Source organism: Peromyscus leucopus, chromosome 22 (genome assembly GCF_004664715.2).
Source record: "Peromyscus leucopus breed LL Stock chromosome 22, UCI_PerLeu_2.1, whole genome shotgun sequence".
Classification (NCBI taxonomy): domain Eukaryota; kingdom Metazoa; phylum Chordata; class Mammalia; order Rodentia; family Cricetidae; genus Peromyscus; species Peromyscus leucopus.
In genome coordinates, this window is record NC_051081.1 from 52,665,479 (window position 1) to 52,683,946 (window position 18,468).

General features: G+C 50.4%; 1 protein-coding gene across 1 annotated transcript in view; it reads left to right on the plus strand.

Moving 5' to 3' along the window:
• The window catches only part of Trappc12 (trafficking protein particle complex 12), a 69,196-nt gene that overhangs the window by 25,280 nt on the left and 25,448 nt on the right, over nt 1–18,468 (plus strand). Inside the window, exons 4-5 of the mRNA XM_028883156.2 lie at nt 6,701–6,814; nt 8,570–8,708. Coding sequence (XP_028738989.1) covers nt 6,701–6,814; nt 8,570–8,708 — 253 coding nt within the window. The remainder of the gene's footprint in view (nt 1–6,700; nt 6,815–8,569; nt 8,709–18,468) is intronic.

The window sequence follows — 18,468 nt, forward strand, 5'->3', positions numbered from 1 at the left end:
GGGTAGTCGCTCCATCGCTCCTGCCTGGGATCCAGATGCACAGGCGGATTTGGAGTAGTCGCTCCATCGCTCCTGCCTGGGATCCAGATGCACAGGCCGATTTGGGCCTCCTGCAGTTGCTGCTCCCTGACCAGCACTGAGCTCCCAGTCACCTGCTGCTTGACACCCTGGCTGTCCTCCACCTCCAGCCCTGCGTCCCTGCAGCTTTGTGGTTTCCTGAGCTCAGTTTGCTCTCTTCCCAAGCTCCACAGTGTTGTTAGTTTTTGGTTGTTTTTTTGTTTGTTTGTTTGTTTGTTTGTTTGTTTTGTTTTTCTCTCTTTTGGGGGCTCTGCCCCCCAGCTCCCAAATAAATCACACTTGGAGGCTTATTCTTAATTATAAATGCCCAGCCTTAGCTTGGCTTGTTTCTTGCCAGCTTTTCTTCCTTTCTTTCTTTTCTTTTTCTTTTTTTTTTCTTTTTTCTTTTTTTTTTTCTTTTTTGGTTTTGCTTCGAGACAGGGTTTCTCTGTGTAATTTTGGTGCCTTTCCTAGATCTCACTCTGTAGACCAGGCTGAACTCACAGAAACACACCTGGCTCTGCCTCCCAAGTGCTGGGATTAAAGGCGTGTGCCACCAATACTCAGCTTTGCCATCTTTTCTTAACTTTAAATTAACCTATTTGTCTTTTGCCTCTAGGCTCTTACCTTTCTCTATTTTGTATGCCTTTCTTTCTTACTGTGTTGCTAGTTATATAGCTGGGTTGTAACACGAAATCTAAAATGGTCTTATAATAAAAAACACAGACCCAGATATTGGGGTAAATGCTGAAAGATCAGAGAGACAGAGGAACGAGCCACTGCTACATGTCACCTCTAGAACTGAAAAAGCTTCAGTTCTGTCTTTTCATACCTTATATACCTTTCTCTGCCCAGCCATCACTTCCTTCTTGGTGCTGGGATGAAAGACATGTGTATTTCCCAAGCAAAGGCATGTGATCTCAAGTGCTAAGATTAAAGGTATGTGATTCCCAAGTACTGGGGTGAAAGGTGTGTGCCACCACTGCCTGGCTCTGTTCTCTCCTAGACTGAATCAATCTCATGTAGTCCAGGGTGGTTTGAACTCACAGAGATCCAGACAGATCTCTGCTTCCCAAATGCTATGATTAAAGGTGTATGCCACCACTGCCTGGCCTCTATGTTTAATCTTGTGGCTTGTTCTGGTCTCTGATCTTCAGACAAGTTTTATTAGGGTACACAATATATCATCACAGCTGGGTAGCTGGCCCCTGATGTCCTCGTCCTTCTCTGGCTCCCAGATTTCTCCTGCTATATATTCTCTCTGCCTGCCAGCCTCACCTATCCATTCTCCTGCCTTGCTATTGGTCATTCAATTCTTTATTAAACCATTGGGTGTTTTATCATAGCTTCACAGAGTTAAACAAATTCAACATAAATAAAAGTAACACACCTTAAAATAATATTCTACAACACCACAGGTTTCAGGGTCTACAATTTTCCCACGTCCACATGAGCTGGGTTCTCCACTTGTTATTATTTCATAAGACTCCATCTATCGTGATCCACCATTCTGGGTGGTTTCTCCCATCTGAGTGACTGATCTTTGAAATATGTGTATGAGCAAGCTTGTATCTCCTCACTTCTTCCTGTGTGCGTGCACATGGGCATGTCCAACAGATTCCTCAATGACACGTTATCTGGAATTAAATTGAATCAAATTTCACATTGCTGAATTCCCTTGCCATCTCCCTGTTCCCTGTCTATGCCTGGTATCTCCTCACTTGGATCCTCATGTCAGAATTTTAATTCATCCCACCCAACCTCCTAGTATATCCCCACTGACCTTAACCCCTTCATACAGTCACATGACACAAGCCCACTTCCCTCAGATTCTCAAGTTTTCTGCTAAAGGTGTAAGGTAAAAGGGCTAGCTAAAGAAACCCACCCTGACCCTAAAACCAGAGCCAGTGAAAGAAATACACCCTGGCCCTGAACCCAGAGCCAAAGAAACACACTTTGGCCCAGGAACCAGAGCCAGTGAAAGAAAGAAATATGCCCTGACCCTGAAACTAGAGCCAAAAGGCTATAAAGGGCCAGTGAAAGAAACACACTTTGGTTCTGAAACCAGAGCCAACTCTGTCCCACCCACCCACCCACTCCTTCCCCCTCCCCCCCACCACCACCAACAAAACCAACCAATCCTGAGCAGGAAAATCAACCAATCCCTAAGGAGAAAAATCTTCTCCCTGGAAAAAACTCCACCCCTAAGAAGCCCTACATAAGCCCCCTGCCTGTTAGGTATCAGCTGTCCTTCTCCACCCAGGCAGAGGCAGCCACTCTCCTGGACTCCCCCTTCCCAAATAAATCTCTTTCTTAAAAGAGTTTTGGGTGAAGATCTTCTTTCACCAGGGTGGAGGAGAACCTTTGCTGGGACCTTCCCTTAGTGGGAGCTGAGCGGAAGTAACACCTTGTCACCAGAGCTGGAGGAGATTGCTGCGTTTCTGCAGGGGCTCCCCTCTAGCAGAGGGAAGCAGAAGTAACATCTTAGGCTGGAACTGATGAGAAAGGGGAGCTCCCTTAAGCAGGGAGAGAAGCAGAGCTCAGCTGTTAAGGCTGTCTCTGGGAAAGGAGCAGGATTGCTACATCCTGCAGAGAGACAGCGTCCACTGCACCCCAGCTTCAGGTATAGCCTGACTTCCTGATAAGTCAGGATACCTTTCCCTCCGGCGCTATACTTACAAAAGGGGGAGTTAAATTTTTGATTTTGAACTTCTCATCTCTGGCAGGCTGCAGCTGCTTTGGTAATCACTATAAACTGGTAATTGATTATAAGAAGGAAGTGGACAGCACCCACATGCAGATTCCATTCTGTTAGTGCCTTAGCCCAGGAAGATGCCTGTCATCTCACAGGGCCTGTCCTACTCTCTGTGCCAGTCCAGCCAGGTCTGCCCTCATGCCACAGCCCTCCTGAAGGAAGAGCCGGCATCTGCTGTTCATGGCCACAGTGCGACTGCACAGAGCTTCCGGGCTGTGCGGTATCCATTGCAGCCATACAGCTCTGCCATCGCTGAGCAGTCCATGGTGGCACTGTGACAATATCCAGACAAGTCTGGGAGCCTCTCCACACACCCCAGCCAGCTGCAGACAGATCAGCATCTACTGACTACCTCCCTGCGTCTGATCAGGCCCTATAAATCCACCCACATCTTCGAAAAGCCTCACAACTTTCAAAGTGCGATGACTGTTGATATTCTTATCCACGAGGGGTCCCCCACACAATAATTCATAACAATGACCTCTCTGCTACAGCCAGCACTCTTGAAAGTTTGTGAATGCCGCTGAAGCTGGCCTCACCTTCCTCCCGTCGCCCCTTTCTCCTCCCTCACTCTTTGAGTGGCCACCCCTGCCTCATCCCCACCTTTGCAGCCTCCCCCTCCCCCCAGGCTCTGTGTCGCTCACCCTCACACACACCCTTAGTGCCTCCACTCTCCAAGGCTTTGCACACTGTCTTCCTCTAGGGCCCCTGCCCGCCCTGCTCACTGGGCTCCTTTACCCTTCTGTAAGGCAGGTCTTTTCCTGAGGGAAGACTGCCCAAATCTGTTTACACCAAGTGCTGCTGCAGGCAAGGCCAACACGCCTCAGCAGCCGCATAGGAAGGAAGCGGCAGTGCACTGTTGGCCCGGGGTCTGCTCCAACACAGATCAGAGCTGGCTCCCACTTGACACATCTTTTCCTCTCACACTTTCAGGTCTCTAATTCAAAGTGAGTACATGGGTGCCTGTTGCATGATGTGAGCATTAATGAGTTTAGAGAGCACATTTGCATAAAATATCGTAACCAGTCTAAGGATATCTCTGGGCTATCAACCAGAGAGAACATGGGTCCCCCATGGAAACTGTGGTGCTGTGATGTGCACAGTGCAGGGGAACACAGCCCCGGGTTCATCCTAGCAGCTGACTGCTGGTTCTCAGACTTAAGAGCTGTGACCTGCCCTGAGGAAAGCCGGGACTCCACTTATGAACAGTACCCAGCGTGTAGCTTGACTGACCAGTGTCCTCATCACCAAGAGGAGGCAAAGGATCACCAACGGATCAAAGGGTGTTCCGATACTCCTCTCCTGAGAGGTTGGGCTAGTGCCGTCTGTCACCTCTGCAGGAGCAAGAAAAAAAAATGCAGCTGAGAGGTCCAACCTTCTAGTGAGAACTGCAGCATCCTGCACGTAGCCCTGTCTAGAGCACTGATGTTGCAGCTGCTGGCCAGGATGTGGCATGGTGGGGATGCAAAGCTGATGGCCTCTCTGGAAAGCAGTCTGGCCACTGCTTAGGAGGCCAAGCATACCATCGCCGTACAGTCCAGCAGCTGAACTTTTGCAGTGCCCTGCCAGGCCTCTCCTCTCACTAAGTACGTCTACACAGAAACCCACACCTGAATGTTGGAAGCAGCTCTATTCCTGTTTGCCAAGGGCTAGAGCCAGGCGCAGTGCCCTTCAGTGGGTGAATGGGAAAATGTGTGTTCATTCAGTGGAATGGTCCTCAGCCCCACTACGAACAGCAGGAGCCGAGCTGCAGGCCGCATGGGGGACAGTCGGGTCACCCGTCAGGGTGCACAGCTGGTCAGCACAGAGCACAGGCCATGTTGTCCACCCACTTTCCTCACGAGCAGCTTCAGCGTGCACACCCACACTGTCATCCAGGACAGGGAGCGAGGCTGGCCAGAGTGTGCTGTCGGACACGTAGGGTGTTTTCCTGTGCGCTTTTATCCACCACTACCCTACAGGCCCAGCCACCTCATCTTCATCAGAACAGCTGCAGCTACTTGCAAGAGACCTCGAAATAGCAGGGTTATCTGTTGACTTCTGCCCGAAAGGGAGGGCTGGGGAGGACCATTGACAGTCACCTGAGAGTGCTACTCACTGCCCCCCACCCCTCCCAGCCAGCTGTGTGCAACTTCCCAAATGGCATGTGGTCACATGACCTCAGGCACTAGCAGAGCATGTAGGCCGTTGAAGGTTTACTGAAGAGGGCACTCTGTCTGTGCACTTATGGGGCAGTTGCCCTCCGTGCCAGGGTGGGACTTTCTGGGGGCAAGGCTACTTTGAGATCACCCAGGCTCCTGTAAGTAAAACAATAAACATGGGTTCCCCAGGTTGAGGTTCAGTTTGCCATCGATGCCTGTGAGGAGGAGTAGACATGTGTCTGTAGCTCCACACCAGGCCCTCATTTACTTCTTCATCGGTGGGGTACGGTCCACAGCCTCAGATTGTAAATTCAGGCGAACCCTGAACCTGGATGGTTAAGTGGCGTGCCTCAGTCCTCACCAGTGGGGCCTTGTCTCCTAACTGATAGGGCAGCCCTCTGCCTCAGCTACCTCGTGAAGCTGCTTAGACGTGTTTTCTGCACAGGAGCTTTCCATGAACAAAGTCTCGTGGTCTGCTTCCATGCTGCGTTCAGGTCTGCATGCCATGCAGAAAGTACCAGCAGGGCTTTGGGTGCACAAGTTCATGCATAGAGAACGCATGACAGACTCTGACATGTCTTTTGTAAAGCATGTCGGATCCCTTCCATGCTTGGGGGCTTCCTGTGGCCCTTCAGATTAGGCCCAGAAGGCTTTGTCTTGCCCCTCTTGACTCTGTCTGAACCTGGCTGTCCTGGTCTCCTCCTCAAGCACCCTTTTGGGGTACCTCCAGGCATTATTTCTGCTGCTCACTCTGCCTGAAGGCTCCCTGCCTTTTCTTGTCCTGCTTGATTCCTGTTCATTCGTTCCTCATCCTTCCTCTTCTCAACCCCTCTGAGGTTAAGTCTGGCCAGCCCCCATGTACACCCACCCTACCCACACACAAACTTCTTGTTGGAGGACCAGTGTGTGTGCACATGGTCGTTCAAGCCATCCTTGAAAGACATTCGATGTCTGTCTTCCTTGTGAGATCCTAGCAGTAATGAGGTCGTCCACCACTTTGCCCACGGGAGGTGTTGACTGACTCATGTGGCCACATCTACAGTGTAGTTAGTGCTAGCTACACTGAGAAACCGTGTTTGAGCATCTTTTGGTTCCTGCAAAGGTTAAAGCACTGATGTCTTGTAGCTCTGCCCAGCGATTCCTTTCTGTTATGTATAGGGAAGAAAGAAACATAAGAGCACAGACAGATGAGTTGTTTCCCCTTGGTGCCAGCCTTCCCATGTTTCAAGTGGTGCCGGAAGTAGCATGAAGGAGGTGTGCTGTGTGGGTGGGCGGTCCTGCCACATGCTCCCTCACCCAGTTCACTGATGGTTCATATTGAGGAAGTAGAATTGTGCGGAACATACAAGACACTGTATTTTATAGTCTGTGATGCTCCTACAGACACAGATATATCTAACACATTTAACATAAAATTGAACTGTTGATAATACATCAACAGAAATCACAGTCTAGCAGTATCTGCCACAGAGGAAATCAGTCTTATAGATTGGGGCTGGGGGGAGCCATCCAGTGACCTCCCCATGATGTATGCATCGTTCGGTTTTAATGATCCGAATGTCTTAACAAACACCTGCTTCTTGTACCTTTTGCTGCCGGGTCACATGGGCCATGTTGTCAGGTGACGTTGGCCTCTGCACCAGCTAGCCAGCTGCCTTTGCCCTGGCTGCTAAGATCCGGATGGCACTGCTCCCACAGAGCAAGAAAGTGCGTGTGCGGTTGACACCACCTGCTCCTGTCCTTACAGAGCTGCAGAAACTGGAGGGCGGCGGTCGACCTGTGTGGACGCCTGCTCACAGCCCACGGACAAGGCTATGGCAAGAACGGGCTGCCCACCAGCCACACCACAGACTCCTTGCAGGTCAGAGCACCTTCCCTTGTGTTGTCACGTGGTTTGTCATCATTTGGGGACATACCGGGGACGGTGGCCTTTCGTGTGAAATGATCAGGATAGGGGTTTCCACATCCTGAACTTCGTCTCCTTCCTTCAGAAGGTCCTTCCTTCCCAAGTTATCTGCATGTTTAACCCCTCCCGATTGACCTGAGGGTTTCAGTCTCCAGCAGGTGTAGAGCTTACCTATTCTAAAATGAGATGTGTGAAAAGAGAGACTTGCACGGAAAGGAACACCTCCAGTGAGGAATCGCCTTGGAAGTCCTTCGGGGCTCACCCTGTGGGGTTTCCTGCTTCAGTTCCAATGTCGCCAGGTGTCCCAGCGTGAACCCAGTACCCAGACCCTGCACCACTGAGAAGAGCTTCCAGAGGGCTGTCTGTGGAAGAGCCTGTGCGCTTGGAGAACGGGGCAGCGGTACCTCGGCGCCCGCGCCCTCGGCCCCCCCCCCCACGCCCTCGGCTCCCCCCCCCTGCACCCTCTTCCCCCGCCCTCGGCCCCACGCCCTCGGCCCCCATGTCTGGAGCTGCACACTGTGGGCGTGATGTCCTAGCCTCCTTCCGTGCTTGTCCTCTTGTTTGACGAGTCGTGGCCGATGTGACCTTCTCAGATAAAGTCCTCTCACCCTCCTGACCACGGCCACTTCCTCAGCCCACACTCAGTGCAGTCTCCCCGTCCTGTGTGTGCCTTCCATGGCTCGGCATACGTGGGAAGCAAGTGGAGAGGGTTCAGTGTGAGGCCTGTCTGTGGCTTCCGAAGGTCTCATTTAATTTGGGATGTATGTTTCCGTCTCGGAGTGAGCAGGCCATTCCGCCGTGCACAGTATCTCCTACTTAGGGTGTGGTATGAGGCTGTTAGTCACCTCGCTGGACACTGTGTCTCCTGAACCCTCCTGCCTCCCAGTGCCACATCCTTCAGCCAGTACCTCCCCAAACTTACCCGTACCCGAGAAGATCTGTTCAGCTCTGCTCGTGGATTTAAAACCTTGCCTTCTTGCACAGTGAGACCCTGCAGTGTTCGCCTCTCTCTGCCTCGAGTGCCTCACTGAGCATAATGTCTCCCATGTCGTCTCCCCCATGACAGGAGTTTCTGTTCTTAGTCTGATGGGTGTTCCACCCAAGGCCATATGCTGTGTCTGTCTGTCTTACCCACCAGTGAGCACAGTGAGCCTCCCTGTCCTGTCACTCTTTAGTTCAAACACTGTCCCTCTAACCTGGGTCCTTCTGTTTCCACAGTACCTTCCGCATTAATAGCCTCAGGTGCTCACCATGCTCACATGCGGCACAGCCTGTGATCACACCCTTCCCTGTGCCTGCAAGGCCTCCTCAGAGTGGAAGGGCCGTCTTCACAGGACCTGTGACCTGTGACGCCCGCCCCACCCTGTGCTTCCCTGCCGCTGTGACTCCACTACCCCCACCGTGTGGCTCCCTGAGTAAGAGGCTTGTTGTCTCTGCCGCTGTGTCTCCACAGCCCGCACCACGCAGTCCCCGTAGTAAGAGGCGCTCAGGCACACGCCTTGTATTATTGAATTAGATTCAGTGAAATGAAACTGTTCACATTGTTGCTGTGGAGCTCAGCAGTGTTTCTGTAAACACTGGGCTATGTGAGTGTGAGGACGGAGTAACCTTAGCCCTGAGTCCGGGCTTTCTTGTGGTGGGGTCAGGCTCCACACAAGGTCTCGAAGACGAAGCTGACAGGGTGACCTGTTGTCCAATCCTGCATTTCAGCTCTGGTTTGTGAGGCTGGCACTGCTGGTGAAGCTGGGTCTTTTCCAGAATGCTGAGATGGAGTTTGAACCCTTCGGAAATCTGGACCAGCCAGACCTGTATTATGAGTACTACCCGCACGTGTACCCGGGACGCAGAGGTAAGGCAGTACTGCTTTGCGCCGTGTTCTTGTGTGTGTGTTTTGCTCTGCCTTGCTGTGGTTTATACAAAATCGATACCCTGGGTTTTCCTTACCCAATTATGAGAAATTAAATCAGTAGCCTAGCACAAAGCCTAAAGCTATAAAAGCTCGTGCGGTTTTTGTGAACGTGCTGACCTGGAAGTACTTTTTGGTGCTCTGGGTCACCAAGAAGCTACCTGGCCAGCACCTGCTAGAACCTGTTGCCCACCGTTCACCAAGTGAACACTGCCATTGTGCCATGGCCTAGCTCAGGTGCACATGTTCCTGAAATAAAAGCAGAGATCCCTGAGACAAGCTCATCCTTCTGTTGGCAGGTGCTGGGAGTCTCTGTTCTAAATTTACTTTAAAATTCGGTTCTAGCAACCGAGGGCATCACAGTCTCCCCCGTTGTTGGGAAACACCAGGCCATAGCGTGGGCTGTGCTAGGACAGGGCAGAGTGAGGCTGGGGAGGAAAGGCAAACAGTGGAGCCTTGTGTCGGGGGGGGGGGGGGGGATGAGGATGCTCGTTCCCAGTTGATGGAACTGTTGGGGGGTTAGAAGAGCGGGCTTGTGGGAGGAGGGGTGTCGGCTTCAGACTCCAGTGCTTCCCAGTGTGCACTCCACCTCATGGCCATCCATCAAGACGGGGGCTCTCAGCTCTTGCTTTGCTCCATGTGGACGCTCCCTCCGAGGTCGGAAGCCAAGTTAACCACTTCCTTTCATAAGTGGCCTCCGTCACGGTGCCTCATCACAGCCATAGAGAAGCTATGACAGAGGTATGGGGCCGCCGTGGCACATGGAGGAGGTCTTCTGAGCGAGCAGCTTGGAACTGGCTGCTTGTAGCCGAGCTCTTGGGTTGCACCTGCCTGAACAAGGCTGGCTCCCACGGGTGTGGTGTGCTCCAACACCCTCCCTCACAAAGCAAGGTGGGGAACCCTCACCTGAGTGTGGAGACATGTCATGTGTAAGCAGCTGTGCCACAGCTGGCACAGCTGGATGGCACCTGCTGTTCTGTGCTGTTCCGAGTTCACGAGTGACGCTTGCCCTCTTTCCCGCAAGGCTGGTGGGCAGCATGTGTTGTGCGCCCCAGCCGCTCTACAAAGAGAAGCCCCAGTTGTCAGGAAATGACTGGCAGTATCAGGCAGGACCGAGGGTGTCAAGACCAGGTTGGTGACAAGTGCTCGAACCTTCAGTTCACATCGGCATCTTGGTTGTTATTGGCAAATACATCAAGAAAGCTGGGTGAATAAAGCGTTCGTCTTGTTCCAAGCCCAGATCCTGAGGCTTTGAAGGGATGTGAGAAGCATGGCGAAGGTGGCTGTGCAGTTGCCTCTTCCATCCCCCTTTGCCTTTCACAAAATAGAGCTAGGAGGGGCTCACCCTTGTTAACCCAACGCGGGCTCTTAACTGTGTAGTCCAGGCCAAGCTGGTAGTGTTGCTTCTGACTAGAGGAAGATACCTAAACTGGAGCTTAAATCCAAGCCCTTATCTGAAGCGGGTTTGTGAGTCAGAGAAAGTGAACCAGTTGATAAAACACCATGACCGAGGCAGCTTATAAAAGAAAGGGTTTATATAGACTCGTGGTTCCCGAGGGCTAGACGGTGATGTGAGAGCACCACAGTAGGCTGAGGAACAGCAGCTGAGAGTTCACATCTAGATCCACAGAGCAAGGCAAAGAGAGCCTTTGAAACCTCAGAGCCCACCCCCACTGACACCCTCCTCCAGCAAGGCCACACCTCCTAATCCTTCCCAAACAGCTCCACCAACCCGGGGCCAGGCATTCTCATTCACACCACCACACCATACTTCCTTCACTGCTGTATTAAAATCCCCGGAAAAAGCGACTTGCAGAAGGATAGGATATTTTGACTCAGTGTTTCAGAAGGGACACAGTCCATGGAGGGGAAGGTAGGATGTGTGAGGCAGCTGGTCACATCTCAGCTGCAGCCTGTGTGCCCAGGGAGATGAATGGGATGCTGGTGCTCTGCTCAGTCTCTTTGGGTTCATTCCTGGACCCCAGCCCATGGGATGGTGCCCCTCACATTCAAGGTGGGTCCTCCCACATCAGTTAAACATCTCTGGAGATGTCTTCACAGACGGGCCCAGAGGTGTGTCTCCTACATAATTCCAAATCCAGTCAGGTCGTTAGTGAAGATGAATCATCACACGTCATCCAAAAAGAGGCATGACCCCTGTGGTGTATAGATAGCTCTGACACGTTAGAGGCAACCGTGTTTGGGAGCTGGGGGAGAAGAGTTAGAGCTAGTCCATTTTGCTTGATAGCCCTGATCATCAGGACATAGCCAAGTTTTCTCATGAAGAATAGCTGTTTTCCTTCAGCATAAGAACCGTTTCCTCAACCCACACCTCACAGGCTGGTCCCACCTCTGCTGCACTCTACCTTGGTCTCAGGGTTAACAGCTAGTTTTGATTAGGTTTTGTCCGTGACTGACAAAGCAGAGAACATGAACCATGGGGGCTCATCTCTCAGTGGCACCAAGTTCCCAAGCCGGTAAGCACATAGCTTCGCGAAGGGTCTGTGCTCTTCCTGGTGACATTCACATCAAGTACAGATGCAGAATTACTATTTCCTATCAGTGGCTTCTGAGAACTTGACAGGTGTTTGAGAACAGTCTAAAAAGCAGGTGTTTCCTGAGGAAGTGATAAATAGCTCAGCTCCCCTGGCTTCTGACCACCTCTATCCTGCTGTTCAGCATCGTCAGGTCTCTTCCTCAGGAATGCAGAGGCCTCTGCACCACACACCCCGCTGTGGGGACTTTCCAAGGAGCAAGCTTGCTTGAAGGATAGGAGCAGCTGTTTAAGTTCAGGTGTGGAGCCGCCCATTGTCACTGTACAGTCTGAGGCCATGTTCTGCAGCTGTGCAGGCTGAAGAGCATGCAGATGTGCAGCCTGTAGAGCATGCAGATGTGCCGGCTGAAGAGCATGCAGATGTGCAGCCTGTAGAGCATGCAGATGTGCCGTCTGTAGAGCATGCAGATGTGCCGGCTGAAGAGCATGCAGATGTGCAGCCTGTAGAGCATGCACATATGCAGCCCATAGAGGACGCAGATATGTAGCCTGAACAGCATGTAGGTGTGCAGCCCGTAGAGCATGCAGATATGCAGCCCATAGAGCATGCAGATATGCAGCCCATAGAGCATGCAGGTGTGCACATATGTAGCCTGTAGAGCATGCAGGTGTGCAGCCTATATTCTGTTTCTGTCTGAAATTAAATGACACCCGGATGTGGATGGAGGGAAGACGGGAGCTCTGCATCATTAGGCAGCTAATTCAGATCATGAAATGGACATAAATCACACGTGCTGGAGTGTTAACATGCGTCCACAGTGATAGGCTGGATGCTGGCTAATGCCTCTTATCATTTTGTGGCATAACAAGCATAAATGTAAGGATTTGATTCATTCATTTCATTTTAGCTCACAATATATAAGCAAAGCAAATCATTAAAATGTGCTTTTAAAAGGAGGTTATAGTAATATAAACAAATAAATAACTTTTATGAACAAGCTTTAATATATTTCATTTAAGATTGGGCATAATTTGTACCCCTTCAGGATATTCATAACAAGACTTGATGAATTGTCTGTGAAGCTGATGAAGTTGAGGTTTTTGTTTTTCATTCACAAAAGGGACAGTGCTGTGTTTGGTGTATTTCTCGGACAGTTTAGCAGTTTCTGTCCAATGTTCAGCTGCTCCTCATGCCCGGTTAGCTTTGTCCGTGGCCCGTGGTTCCAGCTGGTCTGCTGTGCAGAGCCCCCTTCTTGCTCACACCGAGTTCAGGCAGAGCACCCCAGTGCCCACAGCACTCGGCCCTCTGCCTTCCGGTCCTGCTCTGCTACCACACGGGGAGGCCAAGGCTGATGGGCCTCCCGGCACTGAGGCCCCACGACTCTCGTTACCAGTCCTGCCCTTTCCTAAAATCCCTCCAACCAGGAACTTCCATACTTCCAGATCGGGAACATGCTTGCTCTCTGTCAGGAGCCTGTCTCCCTTGGTTTCCCCGTTTCCTTCCTAGGAGGAGAGAAACATCTGTCCCTCCTCCTAAGGTCCCAAAGACACAAGAGTCACACTCCCACCACGCTTCACTATGGGGACCAGTGAGTTTACTGCAGTTCTTACAGCGCATAGGTGAGGGGTTACCTACGAGGGTATGGGTGCTCCTCCACTCAACCCAGCCGGGATAAGGGCTTCCCCACAGCTGCATAGATGGAGCTCCTCCTCTAGTCCTCCCTGGCCTGCATACTCGAGCCCTTCCTGAAGGTGTGTGCATTTAAGGCAGAGGTTCATATAACGGGTAGTAGGGAATGGTTGGATAGTTGAAGAAGGGTCTCCTGACCTCATCCCTTCGTGGTGGGTGTGAACAGTCAACAGGCCCGACTGGGAAGATCCTTTTGCAAGAGGATGCAGGCAACCTCCCCAAGACGGTGACTGCTTGACTCACAGCACAGTTACAACACACCTATGTCTTTAAGAAGAATGGTTAGCCTCTTCTCAGTGTGAGGTTCCTACAAAGACTAGAGAAGGCATCACTGCATGCTTCTCTGTGTGAACATTCATGGTTTTCTCCCAAGTCTGAATTAAAAGTGGTTTTGCTAAAACCTGTTGTGCCTGAGTTTTCAGCTCAGTAAGAGACCAGATTACACTGTCAGAACAGCCCCTGTCCTCTGTTCCCTGCAGCAGCGATATGTGGATTTCTTCCCCCACTCACGTCAGAAGCTTGGCTGGACTGTGACCTGCTGCCCTGCAGTCCCACCTGTTGTCCTCAGTCTCTTCTTCTGACCCCTGTTCTGAGGGGCTTCTCCCTCAGGGGCTCACTCTCACGCAGGCTCCTGTTGCCGGTTTGCTGGTGTTCTTTTGTGTAGTAGGCGTTTAATCCTTTGTTAGGAATTTTAAAGGTAGTTTCTCGGACTCAAGCAAGGATTGTTTTCAAGTCTGCAGAAGGGTAGTCCGATTTCAAAGGGCCAACCTGGCCTTCTTATTTGGCAGCATCTCCTGGTAACTCCAGATACACTGTACCTAGGATATCATACCCACAGATATCCTGGCGGTGCTGTTGGGATCAGAGTAGGAATTGAGGCACATAGAGGCATGTACCAGAGAACTTTCTGGAATATATTCTTAACTGAGCCACAGCACACTGCTGCCCTGGCCATCAGCTGGACGTTGATGTAGCTCTGAGCACATGAACAGTACTCCCCAAGAGCTGCGGAGAGCTGCTGCAGCTGCATGGGGTGCCATGCTCTGTGTTCTGTGGAGGTGTGCCATGCTCCCACCCCTCAGGGTACACTTACCACAGTCTCATCTCCAGCAAAAGGAAACAAGAAGCACAGTTAGCCTAGCACATGTTCCTGTGGAATCTTCTGCCTCAGAACATTTGACCCCAGAGTCAGACAGTCCTGTGATCCCACACACCCCACACACGTCTCACCTATCTATCCCCTGCCACTTCTATGCTCCCAGGAGGTGCCCCAGGAAACTGCTACCCTCACCCCCACCTCCAGCAGGGAGGAATGAAGTGAAGGAGTCTGGTTATGTTCTGGGGCACTATGGACTGTTTCAGTTTTGTCTATTTGTATGTAATGTTCAGAACAGAACTGCTGCTCTTAGGGACTTAAAGTCAGTCTCCAAAACCTGTCCACTTGCTTTGCTTTGAAGAACCTTCCTTCTGCCTGGAGTGGCCTTCTGGTTCTCACTTATCTTAATTAAATTGGTTTTTGTCTTGTGATTTACTAAAGCAGGGTTTGTATTCAAGTGTTGACAGGAGTTGCATCCCTGGATGGTATCAGAGGTTGTTCACTGAAGCTTTGCAGTAACGTCGTGTGCTGGTCTGGTGCGGCACGTGGGCATGGTTGCAATGATGGCCTGTTGCTGACTCTCAATCAGCAGTTGGTCATGGTTTCCAGTAAGCTCACTCTGCTTATGCATTTGCTGTATTTCTGTCTTCCAAGAGGTGAGATGCCCATACGCCACCATCTTCAGTCTGTCCAGAGCACTCCTCACGGGAAGGCATGCGTTTGGGGTTTACATGGTATTGCAAAACAGTCCCTTCCCATTCAGTGCACTGGAGGATGTGAGGCAGAAGATCTCTCTCCAGAAAGAAAACACGTTTTGATGATCTTCAGTGCATCAGTGCAGTGCCCCTGACGGGCTCAGGTCTGTGTGTTTAGTTAAGGTTGCAGCAGCTGCAGAGCCTCACTTCAGAACTTAGTCCTGGTAGATCACCTGCACATCAACTGAACCAGAAGTACTGACTCTTGAATCAACTGAGAGCTAAGTGTCTGTTCCTCTAAACTCTCACCTAGTCTTCAGTCTTCCTCTGCTCCCTCCAACGTCTGCAGCTCACAAGTCTTGTGCTCAGGCTAAATTCTGAAACTCTTTTATATCCACATAAAACCTCACATGGCAGCTCAGAATTAAATGTGCAGCATAATATTACAAACATCTGGGATTTCATTTTTTCTGCAAAATCAGCTCACCTCCCACAGCTAACATGCTGTGCTGAAGTTAGATTTAAATTTATAGTTCACATTCCTCTGCCTGAACTCCAGAGCCCCAAGGAAGAATGCCCTCTTCCTGCTTCCTACAGCCTGAGGGGGAAGGATGCCTTATTCCTGCTTCCCACAACTAAAGGAGGAAAGATGCCCTCTTCCTGCTTCCTGCAGCTGAAGGAGGAAAGATGCTCTCTTCCTGCTTCCTGCAGCTGAAGGAGGAAAGATGCTCTCTTCCTGCTTCCTGCAGCTGAAGGAGGAAAGATGCTCTCTTCCTGTTTCCTGCAGCTGAAGGAGGAAAGATGCTCTCTTCCTGCTTTACCACAGCAACAGAAAAGTAGCTAACACAGGGAGGTAGGGTAGAGCCATGGTCAGTGTCTTTCTCTAAGACGGGTCTGGCACAGCTTCTGTGCGCTTGTTCTTGAAGAGACATGAGGGTTTGCTTGATGGCCACATCTGTCATTTGCAGTGTCCAGAGCCTGGCCTCTGCTTGGCTCGTAAAACTTACTCAGGAGCTTGTGCATCACACCTGTATTCGGCATGGAACTGACAGCCGGTATTTCCAGCTGCTCTCCTCCTGTCCTAGAACCTCCTGCTTCTCCTGTGTAGTTCCCGTCATTTTCCTCTTTCACCGAGGCCACATGCTTTTCTTCTGATTGACAGTTTTAACCAGAGAGGCCTCTTGCTCTGTGCAAGCCCATGAGCTAGAAGGAATCTTTTCCTGTTTTAGCCTCACCCTGTCCCAGGCGTTTCTGAGAAATGCGTAGCACAGAAGCTGGTGGGACCCCATTCTCTCAGCCCGGGACAGAGAGGTGTCCTTGCCGAGCTCTCTGGCCCCTTTTTGACATCCCCAGGAGCACCTCTAGAACTTTCTTCTCTGAGTCCAGGATGGAGAGGTCCCCTCACTGAGCTATCTGCTCCCCCACCTCCGCCATTGCCAGGAGCCCCTCCAGAACCAGTCGCTTTATTTGCAGCCCTCCCTGCTGGGAAACCCCAGCTGACCCCGTCCTAGTCACTGTTCTACTGTGGGAAGAGACACCATGACCGAGGCAATGCTTGCGAAGAGAAAGCATTCAATCGGGGGCTTGTCTCCAGTTTCAGAGATCAGGGGATCAGGGTAGATGCTGATGCAGTAGCTGAGAGGTATATCCTGATCCATAGGCAGAGAGAGAGAGAGAGAGAGAGAGAGAGAGAGAGAGAGAGAGAGAGAGAGAGAGAGAGAGAGAGCGCGCCAGCGCCTGGCTTGGGCTTTCGCAGTGTCAGAGTCCACCCCCAGTGACTCACTTCCGTGCTTCCTAATCCTTGTAATCCTTTACATTAAAATATACGAGTCTACAGGGGGCATTCTTTTTGTTGTTCTTTGGTTTTTTGAGACTGGGTCCCTCTGCTTAACTGCCCTGGCTGTCCTGGGACTCCCGCTCTGTAGGCCAAGCTAGCTTCCAACTCACAGAAGGGGCCATTCTCATTCAAACCATCACACCCACCCTCCACCTGGCCTGCTGCAGTAAAGTACCATGTTGCGGCTTTCATTGGTTGCTGTGGATATCGCTCTATATAAATAAAACACTGATGGCCAGTGACCAGACAGGAAGTATAGGCGGGACAAAGAGAGAGGAGAATTGGGGAAACAGGAAGAAGGAGGAGAGACTGCAGCCACCGCCAGGACAAGAAGCATGTGAAGACGCCAGTAAGCCACCAGCCACGTGGCAAGGTATAGATTTATAAAAATGGGTTAATTTAAGATATAAGAACAGTTAGCAAGAAGCCTGTCATGGCCATACAGTTTATAAGTAATATAAGCGTCTTGAGTGATTATTTTATACGTGGATTGTGGGACTGCGGGGCTTGGGGAACCTGGAGAGAAGCCCTCCAGCTACAAATGGCGCCCAACGGCTCGAGTTTCCACCTTAAACCTGAGAATATTTTTTTTTTGTTTTTTTTTTTTTGTTTGTTTGTTTTGTTTTGTTTTTGTTTTTGTTTTTTTGTTTTTTCGAGACAGGGTTTCTCTGTGTAGCTTTGCGCCTTTCCTGGAACTCACTTGGTAGCCCAGGCTGGCCTCGAACTCACAGAGATCCGCCTGCCTCTGCCTCCCGAGTGCTGGGTTTAAAGGCGTGCGCCACCACCGCCCGGCTTAAACCTGAGAATATTTAATAACCAATTCTAAACAGAGCCAAAACCAGGTTCCTGCTTCTTGTCTCATACGGGCAGCTAGATGCTGCAAAACGCAGGTTTGAACACTGGCGGGTTCAGGTGTTTGACCGGCAGTATGGCGGGAATGAGGTGTCTGCCAGCAGCACATTAAGCTGTGTGGTAGATTTAGTCTTTACTAATACTTAAAAAAAAAAAAAAAAAGAGGTTTCTGGGCTACATGCTGCTTTGATAAAAGCTTAGACCCACTATTTCTGATACTTGATGACTCCCAGAGCTGGCGGAAAACGTACCACTGCCATGTTGGGAAGCTGAAGTGGGCGGAGCCAGCAGCCACAGCGCCTTTTCAGTCTTAGAATGGTGCAGTTTAAAGCAATAGGCTCAAGGTAATATAAAACATAAGCCACGTAAAGATGGCTACCACACAGAGAATCTGGATTATGTTCTCTTTGATATTCGTAACTAGAGAAAAACATTTGATTACAAAAGCTGTTAAGTTATGCCAAAATGTATATTTTAAAGGTACCTTGACTTCAAAATTTGGATATAAGGATATGTTACTTTGGAAAAGAGGTTCTGCTTTTGTTTCCACAGAAAGCCAGAGGCTATGGATTTGTTCCAGATTAAGATACATCAGGTTTCACCAGCCAAGACCCCCTGAAAGGTCTCCGATGACACCATGGCCCAGATGATCTAACATCCAGAGTGGTTTCAAGGCAACTGGTTCACACAATACAGCCTCACAGACTACTCCATAGATCTAAAATTTTCTTTGCGTCCCCATAAGATACAGCGCCCCCCTCCAGCAGGAAGTAGTAAGAGATGCTACGCCCAAATTCCCAAATATACCAAGCTGGCTTTAGAGGTGGAATTGGCTCACTCCCCCTCTAAACCCAGACATATTGCTTTAAAAAAAATGGTTAAGAGATTCTTATGTCCCAAATCAGAAGAGCCCTCTGGTGTGGCACAGAGAAAAACCAATATTTTTATTTAAAACAGGTTGATTATAAATGCGATCTCTTTCTAAAAAAGAAAAGGGTATATGATATAGATATATAGGATATAGAGATGATAAGATAAA